Below are 11,574 nucleotides of genomic sequence, written 5' to 3'. Positions count from 1 at the left end.
AGCCCTTTGCCAAATCCAGCCCAGGTCCTAGTCGCAGCACAGAAAGCACCTGAAAGGCGGGCGGGCACACGCCGGTTCTCGTCGTTTGGTTCTCCAAGCCTTGACGGGGATGGAGGGGATGGGAGATGGGCACACTGAACTGCAAACTACGGAATCTAGAATGTGCTGGTTCTCCTCCGATGAGCTCGAGTTCGGAATGGAAAATGGTGAAGAGATAAAGAAACACCTTCAAAGAAACCCACCTACTCCAAGGGGTCCCAGCAGGCAACTCCAGGAACAGAAGAGGAAAGGGGAAACGAAGAGCCACAGAAACCCGAAGGGAACTAACGCACAGAAGCCCCTCTTCTTCCCAGCCTCCCCCCGACCCCAACAAACAGAAATTAAACAAGGCACAGAATCTTCTGCAAATGACTTCACTAAACTAAATCCAAGCTGGACTTGGCCAAAAAAAGAAAACCCAAACAAACTGAGGTGTCGAACAGCAGAGTGTACTTTACGAGGAATATTTTTACACGGCAAATCCCGGACCCTCCCAGCCTCACGACTCTCCTTCCATTTGCCTTTTGACTTTAAAAAAAAAAAAAGAAAAAAAGAAAAAAAAAGACACAAGCTGGTTGCAACTTCCAATATCACTGTCTCTTTAGCATTTAAATAGGGCCAGTAGTAACCATCCACGGTTGGACACCTCATAGAAACCAAGGCTGCTCTAGATGAAGTACTCTTTCTTCTCTTCAGAGTTGTTCTGTCCTCCCTCTGCGTTGATGATGGCTGTGTCTGCATCGGCTGCATCATCTGCTCCTTTGGCTTCGTGAGTGAAGTATGTACCTGTGGGGAAGTGGAGCTGTGTCACTCCTTGGGGAGGGTCTCAACAGAGGGCTGAGAGAGCTGGGATGCCGCCAACAGAGAGCGGAAAAAAACAGGTAAACCCTGACAAAACTGGGCTGGGGCATGGAAAAGCAGTGCTAGTACTGAGGCAGGAGGCTGGTGCCTGGTTCAGAGCATCCCTGCTCCAAAACACAACGGCATGCGATGCTCTACAGCATCATATTCAGAAAAGCAATCAGGTCACAGCTACTTCTCCCTCACAGAAACACACAAATACTGGTAAAAAGGCATTTTATATGCTTTACTTAAAGGAGACAAATCTCTCATCTCCACTTTCTCTCTCCCCTAAAGTGCTTTTGGTTGTTTTTTTTCCCCTTTCTCCTCTCTCCTCAACATTATTCACTCCATCCCAGCTGCAGCCATAACCAGCCTCTCATCCTCTGTCAGCTTTCCCACATACATTAAATAAGCCCCAGTTAACATCAAGCCTTTCTGTACAAACATACACAGAGGGGAACACAATTCTGTGTGCGTGTTTAGACTTGCTCTGGAAGTTGTTCCCAAAACTGATTGTTTCACACAAACCCAACAGCATTTTGGTCCTCGTCTTACCTTTATGCCTGGCAAAATATCGCCCTAAAATGATGAGCAGGCAAAGCATTGCAAACACGACCACGGCCACAACGCCGCCCACCACGGCGTGGTCCACACTGCGAATCGCCCCCTCCTCACCTGCGCGAGAATCTGTGGAGAGCAGAAGAGGAATAAGAACTGGGGACTTGTTCAAGAGCAGGCTGAAGGGGCTGGCTGCAGCTGCTCTCAGGTGGGAAAAGCCCCCTGTGGGCTCTCCAAAGGAGAAGGGGGAAGTACAGAGCTATCTATGCAGATGAGTTCAGGCAGAGGAACTTTGTCCAGAGCCGAACTGATCTGGCAACTGGACTTGCAAGGTGTTTCCACTACAAGCAGCAGCACTATGACTACACACGTGGAAGACAGCTGGGAGAGGAGAGGAGACATGGAGTTGCCAGTGGGTGTGTATTTTGGGGAACTTCCCTACAATCTTCCCCAAATGTCAACCTCCCTGGGGGGCAGGGGCACAAGGAATGGCAGTAGAATGTGGAAATATTAATCATTAGCTCTGGAGAAACATCATCAGCAAGTGCCCTCTTGAAAACATCTAAACTTTGGCCCAAAGAACTGTGTGACCAAAAACCAACCAGCCCAAAGCGTTGGCACCCATCCTCTCCCCCAAGCCAAGGGCTCCTGTGAACATCATTACACACAACCTTGGCTGTTCAATGCTGTCCACCATGTCTAAATACACAAAACCTCCTAATCCAAACTATAAAAACCTCTTCAGAAGCAGATAGCGAGCAATAATAGTGCAGTGCCTCCAACTGCTTTATTTCATTTATTTAACGACTCGCCATGCAATTAGTTTTCCTTTATAAGCGTCTCTCCCTCAGGACGCCGTCACCCGGGAGAGGAATGACTTATTTGGCGGAGGAACAACTCCAAAATGAACCCAGAATGAGCTATGGCCATGTAAAGTGAATGTATAGCAGTGTAAACAATTTTAATTTAAGAACGCAGCTACATCAACCCTCGCTGCAATCCTAATGGCAACCGAGATTTATGACGCAGTAAAAAACAATTATTCTCCCGTTGATTAATACATTAACATTTTGGAATAGAAGCTAAACCACTGTCTCTTTTTTTTCATTGAGTCAAGCACGACACCTCCATTAAAATGATTTACTGGCCGTACCTTACAATTTAAGCACAGCAGCAACAGAAACGGTAAAAATCTTTTAACTTTACATGATTTGTGAAGTCATATGTGAAGGATTTACCATTTAAATCTTTCACTACAAGAAGCACACGGCCTATAAATCTGTCCCACATGCAGTTGCCCAGACACCTCAGAGAAATGCATTTTACCAGGAAGACTGAGAGTGCAAATGCAAGTCAATTCTTAAGAAAGATTTACCTCCGTCTCCCTCCAAAGAACAGAGCAAATCTCTGAAGCCTCCACCTCTAATAATATTTGAAGTTTATCGATCAAGCGTACAGATCCGTGACAGCCAAAGGTAATGGTGCTCTTTGGAGCTGAGACCTGATACAAAGCTTGCAAAAGCAGCAGCCTGGGATTTACGCTTTCCATCGATATTTCCAATTCTGCTCCAAGATTAAGGACTGAGGGACCTAAGTAAATAACTCGTGACTGAGAGCACCATAAAGCGGCTTTTAATTAAAACTATTTAAGAAAAAAACCCTGAGTGTTTCTCCGAGCAAGTTCTAAGAGCAGGAGCTCTAGGATGCCTGGGCTAGACCAGGATGAGGTAAGTGACTGAACAGAGCAGCCTCTTAGTGCTGCAATTGGAGGATCCTGCTCTGACTCAGCTGATGAACTAAAAGCCGTGGCCAAAAAAGATTCCCCTGCAAACCAAAAGCCTTTGCTGCCATATGACATAAATCCAAGTGCTTTCTCTGCGGTCAGAGCGTGCCAGAGTAACCGAGACACACAGTGAGGGAGGGACGTTCTGCATCAGCTGCAGCAGAACAGACTTTATCACCAACACTTCCCAGCCCTGGCTGCCTGGGCAAGCAGCCCAGCAGCCCTGCCTGCCCATGGGGAGCTGCCCAGGGAAGTGCACGGGGAGTTGAGCAGAGTTGGGCAAAGGCTCCATTGCCTGCCCAGGCCAGCAGCCATGAAGGAAAGAGCAATCCTGGGCACTCCACCCCAGCCCATGGCTTGGAGCTCAGCTAAGCTGCCACAAACACGTTCTGCTCCCTGTCTCTTGATCTGTTTCAAGAGGAACTCAGCACCCGGTTGCACTCAGCTGCACCCAAGAGGAGACAGCAGCATCCCAACCCAGCAGGATGGATATCTTTGTGACATCAACAACAGCTGAGAGGAATAAACATGCTGAGTTATGGCTCTGTAATGTGCTTGTAGCAGGAGTTTGCATCAAGAGGCATTTTTCCCTTAATCACCATAAATTAAAGTTCTGGAGAGCTGGAACTTGGGCACGGGTGGGGACTATGGCACAGCTTGGCCACAACAGCAACCAAAAGCCTGTCCCACTGTGGGACCACAGCAACAGCCTCAGCTCCTCTGCAGGCAAAACAGGTGGAAGGTTCGCCTTAAAATAGATATTCTGCATTTAGAGACATTAAACCACTTGCATTTGTCAAAAAGAAATCTGCCTCATATGTTTCCTGTGTTGCATTGATAAACTACTTGCAATTTTTAAGAAAAAAAAAAACATTTTAAAAATTTTGGCCATTGCCCCCAGCAAATTGGGCCAATTAAAAAAAAACAAACTTTAGGTCTACAGAGCAAGTAATAATTCTCCAATTTTTTTGCTTGAAAAGAGACTTGACTGTAGAAACCAGAATCTGCTTCCAAATGCTGTCTCTGATTCACAAAAGCTATTCTCGCTTCATATCTATGATTAAAAAAGAAATCACAACTTTATTACTGAAGAGGGAAGAGAAGAGATGGCAGGAACTGACAAAACGCCACATTATTTGCTAATCCTAATATGTTATTCTTCCTTAAGATTTGCTTTTCTCAGCACCAATTCAATTATAGATGCTACAAATCCTTCTGACATTTAATTCCCTCTTGTCAGAGAGTAGTAAATGTATACATGCAGAGCTTTCCCATTAAGATGTTAATATATATTGCAGCACGCTGGCCTTTACCTTGAATAGCCTGAATTTTCCTATTAGGTTTCTGGCTTGCTTGTGGTTTCTTGTGGGTGGGAGTGGAAGGAGGGAGGGAAGAGCAGGGAAAGGTGCAGACGTGGCTGCATGTTGGGAGCAACATGCGCACACCTACGTGGCTACTCTGCACCTCAGCTGCTCCCAGGGTTGTGGGGTGGTGCTTTGCATGACTCCAAAGCACCTTAAAGGAAAACTGCAGCAGTAACAGTACAACCCACTTGCAATAACTGAGGATATGCTGAAAAAAATCAATTTCTCTTTTAAACTCCTGCATTGCCTCCCCCAAGAGAGCAGCAGGGCTGTGCCCAGCATTAGAGGGATGCCATCATGGAGCTGATGGAGCACTGGGCTTGTCTGCAGGGGGTGCAGATCTGTAAGAGCAGCAGAACAGGAACCCTGAAGTTTTCCTTTAAAAAAAAAAAGAGTGCAAATCATGACATAGACAGAAGAGAAAGTCAGGTGTGATTGGGCCCTGGTGACCAACACCAGACTAATGTAACTTATTCTGAGCATTGGGAGCAACACCGAGGAGATGTTTACCTGGGCATCCTCTAAGTACTGTCAACCTACTATAAACCTGCTATAAACCTGCAGGTGCTTAGTCCTGGCTTTCTTTGAGACACTTTAAAAAAATAAATGTATTAATGATCTCAATTTTTCTAACATTTTGCAGATATAATTGTTTAAAAATAGCTGCCCATGGACTGCCTCAAGAGTATGGACAAGCTGACAGATTTTAATAGCCATGTCCTAACAATGTGGGTCAAGTGCTTACAGCAAGGTTTAGCATAAGGAAGACTTCTCCCAGCTACTCAATGAACAGGTTCCATTCAATTCTGGTTTTAATGAGGCTTTAAACTATCTATATCTATATCTATGTATATTCTAGCTTCTATTCTTTTCTAAGTGGCAACATCTCAAGCTTAAGAGAAAGACAAAGTTGGACCCGGCTGACTGTACAAGCTGGTATTTTAAATCCCAATTATACCTGATCTATAAGCTTCAGACCCATTAGGGACAAAACACTTAATTTTTACTTTCAGTGCTCTGTGAGTTTTCAGCACAGGGACCTGTAAGGCTCAAGAAGGCAGATTTGGGATCACCTCTGTGAAGGGATCAGGGCCGAGCTGGGCATCAAGCCCCTCTGTTGCCTCCAGCAGTATTCCTGGGACCATTATGGCTTCAGACAGTGCCTCTCACCACATTTCTGGTGTGCTCCATGGCCTGAGGCCCCTTGTGTGCTTCTGAAAGAACAGTAAGCCAACCACTCCTCTGTGCCAGGAGCTAGGAAACTTAGAAGTTAGCACTAATATTTCCCAGTGAATTAGTGGTTAATTCTCTTGTGGAATGAAGATCTGGAAACAATGGAGCAGCAGGAGGAGCTGGAGTTGGCGGGGGGTGCTGGTGGGAGAAGAGGCTGTTATTTCAGAAACACTAGAAACCACTTAACCTCCTCGATGGGAGGACAGAGCTCCCTGCCTGGGAATGGCAGGATGAGCAATGGTGTCAGTCATTCCTACAGCGCGGCGTTGGGCGCGCGACCCCGCTCTAATTTACTGAAGAGCAGCATTAACCTGTTTGTTGTATTGCAATTGAATTTGGTCTAATTTAAGTCAGAGAAATTGGAGGAGTTCATCCTTCTTCAATCAATAAGTTTCCCTTCAGTCACCCATTTCAAGATTGCTTCATAAAAAAATAATGTGCTTTGTTTTAATAAATTTAATCACTATGACAGGCGCTCAATGCTTATCAGGTCTTTCCTCGGACTCCTCTCTATGACAAAATGGAGCCCCCCTCCCAATCGATGGCAGTCGATTCATCAGCATCCCCTTGAACAGAGGTGCTAATCAGGTTTTGATTAGTTAATCAAACCCAATGTGTAGGCTACATAGGTCCTTCCTGGTCCCTCCCTGTGCTATGAGAGGTGTATAAAGACTGGAGCAGAGCGGGGAGCTGCACGGTGTCTGGGACATGGGGTGCTGTGGGGGGGACCCCAACACTGCCCCCAGAGCAGGCAGTAGCAGCACACACAGGTGTGTTGTATCTACAGGTGCAGAGGTGGCAGGTCAGGAGCCAGGAGCTGAGCACAGAGCCCCTGCACCCGAGCATCTCCTGCAGGAGGAACGAGAGGAGGTTTGGGAGCGGCAGGGACACAGGCAGCTGGGCCAGGAGAAGCGAGCACAGCTCTGGACACTAGCTACCTGGGCAGAAGGCAAGGGATGCATTACTTAATGGCAGAGTTGGCAGAGCCTCCGTTGAAGCGTTTAGCGGGACGGGAGTACCTGGAAGGAACAGCAAACTGAGCAAACACGGCAGCAGCACCCGCGCGGGCAGCACCCACCATCCCCGGGGTGGGGGGCAGGCACGCAGCCCTGCGCCCATCCCCAGGGGCTCCCTGCTCCCCAGGGAGCAGAGGGCAGCATTCCCAATGGAGAGCTCAGCTCCAGCACTCACCTGGACCACCCGTGACAGCCCAAACCTGCCGACCCCAACCAGGATCTGATTTCAGTTTCCCAGAGTCTGGGCATGGTGATGGGCTGGAGGGCAGAGCTTGGGGTTTGTTCCCTAGTGACACTGGTGTGTTTGGCTCAGTGTGGCCACCCCTGGGGTGTATGTCAGTAACTGAGAGAGCAACAAGTAAAATTTGGAAACGCTTAGGAAAAAAAAAAGTAAAATCAGCTGTCAGAATGGGTGTATTGGCAGTGCCCAACAGGTGCTTACTGTCAGCAGCAGCTGAGTGTGCACGGCCCTCTGTACAGCTTTGGGGAATTTTGACTTACATTCCACATCCAGACGAATGGAAACCTTGAGCTACATGCTCAGGAAAAGGCACCAGCCATTGAACATGGCACAGCCACTCCACAGGGTGATGCCTGTGGCTGTGCCACTGGCCCCACATGGGGTTAGAGGTGCTCAGGGGCAGGGCTGCTGGCAGACACCCATTTTGAGGAATTCCCTGGTGGAATTGCTTCCCATTCTTCTCTTCAATTCACCAAAAGGTATTTTTTTTTCTTTAAAAAAATACCAATTTAAAAAAATAACGCTTATCAGAGAGAAACAACTCTCTCCCATCCACACGGGTATTTAACAGACACCTAGTGCTCCTTACCCACGAGATCTAGCCAGGTTGCAATAACCATTACTAGCATGGCTCAGGTGTTAGAACACAGAGCAACTGAACCAAACATTTCTCACCTCCTGGCCAAAGCAAACCTATAGTGGCTTATGGGAAGATCTGCCAATCTGATCAGGTGACAGGAAAGCATTTTACAGGAGATGAGTACCTGGGGATTGGCCTTTTGGGCATTAGGTTTTGCTCCATGTTCAAACCCGAAAGGGAAGAGTGTTGGACCCGTCACCCCCAGGCAGGGCTGCAGGGAGGCTCTGAGAAACAGGGCCAAAAAATGGGGTGAGCTTCTACAAATGCTTAGGAAGACTCTAGTTTAGATGATGTTTGTACGATTGATATGACCTGTGTCAAAACCCATTTTGAACGTACTCACTGCATCCGCTGAAGATGCTTTTAGTTCTTAATCTGGATTAGTGCTAATCCATAAGGTCCAACTCTAAGGATGTACTTCTGTAACTTGCAGTCCAGTGGATAAAGAGAGGTTCAAACCATTTACCTGGTTGTGCCTCTGCTATTAAGACAATTACCTGCTTTTTATCCTCAATCTGATACTTGTATTGTAAGAAATCACCAAGCAGCAGAGATTTAGCCCCAGCTGCATTTGCTACAGATGGTGTCACACAGCACGGAAGAATCAACCATGTTACAAACATAAAGTTTCAACTCCCCTGTCTCCCATTTAGTGTCCAAAAAACAACAGGCCAGCAGCCGGGAGGAACCTGAAATGTTGTGTCTCACCGCTCTGCAAGCATCCCACCCTGTTTTCAAGGGTGCCACACAGAAATGGGTGCCAAAACCAAAAAAAGGGAGGAAAATCCCAACAGAAAGCAGCATACGTCCAAGCTGGGAGACGGTGCGTTGGAGGGATGGCTACAGCACAGCAACTATACAATGCAACATGGCCAAGATGCAGAAATCCAAGTGGAATCAGAATCTAGCAGAGAAGAGCAGCAGTTTACCTACAGACTAGCCCTTACCTGAGAGATCCCCATAGTCCAGCTCCTCTGCGGAATTGGGCAACTGAGTAAAGCCTTACAAGTAAAAACAAACTCATTTTTCTCTGAGTTTCTCCAGTGACAAAATAAAACAACACACTTAAGAACTGAGGATGAATTTTTTTTTTTGAGGGGGGGGGAATAATGTGTCAATCACTTGCCATCTTCTGCCTGCTTGGGCAGAGCAACTGGTGTGACAGAATGGCAATAATTTTTGTTATTGCTGACAGAAACATTCCTCAGTCTACACTGTTGTCACACAAAACATGGAATCCAAGTCACTCATTCATAACAGCATGCAAAGACCCCCAAACTCTCATTTTTTAGTCATCATGGGGTCAAGTGCCCAATTTAGTCCAGTTCAACTTCAGTTCTATATAAATAGAGCAATGTAAGATTTTCTTCCAATTGACCCCAAAATCCATTCTTTTTTGGCAATGTTGACAAGCCCAGCAATTTATCAATTAGTGAACATTGCAGATCGCATTTCCAAACTGCAAGGCATCTGTATATGCACACTGCAGGCTCTACCTTCTGCAAAGAATCTGACAAAACCTGTTTTTATTATTTCCTAAATTTGATGCATGAAAAAAAGCACCTATCCTCAAAGCTGATAAAGCAGCTGGGCGAGACACACGCTCGCGACCACAAAAGGCAGCTAACACTGCCTGTAAAGCCACGATTTGCCATTTTGTTTGAGGGTCTGAGAGAATTCTGGGGGGGCCCCGGCAAGACAGAGAGCCTAGTTGAGTGAACTCCTCAGCACAGGTCCCAGGAGAAACCAGCACCTGAAGGTCCCAGAGCTCTGTTTAAATCAGGGATTTTCAGGTAGAGCGTTAACATTAAAGGCTGAGAATTGCTAGAACTTACCGTGGCTGCTAAAGCCAATGGATTAATGAAGAAAAAACCCTATTTCCCAGGAAGAGGCAGCACCATCAGTGGTTGGTGGGACCCTGACATGGCACGTGTTCCAGCTCCCTGGCTTTGAAGCAGTCAAGATGTTACCCCAGCGAGCATCTATAGCTCATTAAAAACAACAATCATTTTCAGTGACCGTGTTTAAAATACATCAAGTCACCTGGAAGCTACAGTGGGAATTCTATTCTAAAGTGGGAAGCCGTTTAGATTAATAGGAAGAATTTTGTTTCTGTGCTGCTCCGGGATTTCAGGGAGCCCCTTTTTTACTATAATACAATATAGAAATGTAATTACAGCTGACTCACAGAGGCATTGGACATGCAAACCTGGGCGCAGAAGAGAAGCCATTCAACTTTTATCTCTCCAAAACTGCTTCTGTAGAGTCTTCCTTTTCACTTAAAAGGAACTACATTTTCTCAATAATAAAAGGGCAACGTTGCATTTTTTTTGAAGCAAAAAAAAAAAGTCTTTTTCAAAAGAAAATTTAACAATTCAACCATTCAGGTTCTACCTGCACCTGGTATGCCTAAAAATGCCACCAAACAGTATAAAAACATGTTGTGAGGCATTTTAAATATGTGGTAAATTACTCCTGGAGTTTGCTCATTAAACTTTCATCCCAGATATTAAAGCTCCTTCTCTTCTCTTCTGATCAGAATGAATTCAAAGTCTGCCACAACTCCTGCTCGAGAAATGAGAGGCAGCTTGTCACTTGGCTGCTGGTTCCCTGTCATACCTGACCCAGGTGTTTCAACATTGGCACATTTGGGATTTACAGCCACAGAGCAACACGTTGTCCTGCTTCCTCAGCTACCTCCAGGTTTTAAGGAAAAGACAATTTCACTTTTGTATTAAGCTGTAAATAGCACATTAGGGATTCTGTTTTATGCTGCGTATTCCACAGCACTGCACAGAAATCTTAACATGTGCAGAGATCTCTCTGATGTTTTATTCAGTCACCCCAAGGACTGGATCTGTGAAATATATTTAGGAATGTATTTACTATTAGTTGCTCTTTTAAGTAGGACATTTTCAAAAGCAAAAAAGGCAGCTGGACAGACAGAGCCACTTTATAATGTTCATGCAAATGCACCAAGGGCTTTTTCCCCGTGTGCTGCTGCACCTGGTGAGATGAGCAGGGTGGCCGCTGCGCTGGCATGGCCGAGCTCTGGCTCCCGACAAGTAAAACTCATTTTCTGAGCCTGAGCACTACTGGAAAAGGCAACAAAAGCTTAACAACGTAGTGTTAAATGTTCTTGTACAAACCCCTGCTAAAAATTCATACGGGCCTTGGGGGAAGAATTTCCAGCTTGTAAAACAATTTACCTGCTATATTACGGGCCAGGTATTTCCTTGTCACTCTTCACTCACGAATGGGATGTTTTCCTTACTTTAACCATCACTCCAGGCTTCCTGCTTTGCCAGCCTCAGAAGTGAGATTTTTCACCCTACCTTTTCCTGAGGATGAGCAGAACTTCTGCCTCGAGTTGAAGAGGGGTGGAGAAGCCAAAAAGCATCTGGGAACTTCCCTGTTGCCATGTCCTTTCCCAACCTCGCAGGTGTGTGCAGCCATGGGGGCAACAACACACACCCTGCAGCTTGCTCAGCTCCTCACTAACAACGGGGCAGGCTCAAAATTTGGGAAAAAAGGGTGAAATTACTTTTGCTGTAGCAAAAGGTGACGTCTAAGGTCATGGCTGGTTACACATCCTGCTTATGTAGAGGGCAAGAAGTGAGCCAAGACGTTAAAAGCTGGCATGTGGATTTTGAGGGGGAGAGGGGCAGGAGCAGAGGCAGGAAAGGACATGGCAGAAAAAGTGCTTTCACCCCAGGCTGGGTGGTGGCAGGTGCTTGGGGGTCACTCTCCTGGCTGCACCAGGGTCTGCCCCTACTTTGGCTGTGCACAGGCAGGGAACTGCGATGTCAGCCCTGTGGGCACCCTGATGCCCCGAGGGGCAGAACGAGAGGGAAAGA

General features: G+C 46.4%; 1 protein-coding gene across 1 annotated transcript in view; it reads right to left on the bottom strand.

Moving 5' to 3' along the window:
* Positions 1-706: 706 nt before the first annotated feature.
* CADM1 (cell adhesion molecule 1) overlaps positions 707-11,574 on the bottom strand; it is a 45,420-nt gene continuing 34,552 nt past the window's right edge. The window contains exons 10-12 of the mRNA XM_010008942.1: positions 8,665-8,718; positions 1,438-1,569; positions 707-825 (exon numbers count right to left, since the gene is read on the bottom strand). Of these exons, the coding sequence (XP_010007244.1) occupies positions 707-825; positions 1,438-1,569; positions 8,665-8,718 (305 nt within the window). The remainder of the gene's footprint in view (positions 826-1,437; positions 1,570-8,664; positions 8,719-11,574) is intronic.

Source organism: Chaetura pelagica, unplaced genomic scaffold (assembly GCF_000747805.2).
Source record: "Chaetura pelagica isolate M959 unplaced genomic scaffold, ChaPel_1.0 scaffold650, whole genome shotgun sequence".
Classification (NCBI taxonomy): Eukaryota; Metazoa; Chordata; class Aves; order Apodiformes; family Apodidae; genus Chaetura; species Chaetura pelagica.
Note: the sequence above shows the minus strand (reverse complement) of the source record. Positions and strands in the feature narration are given on the sequence as shown.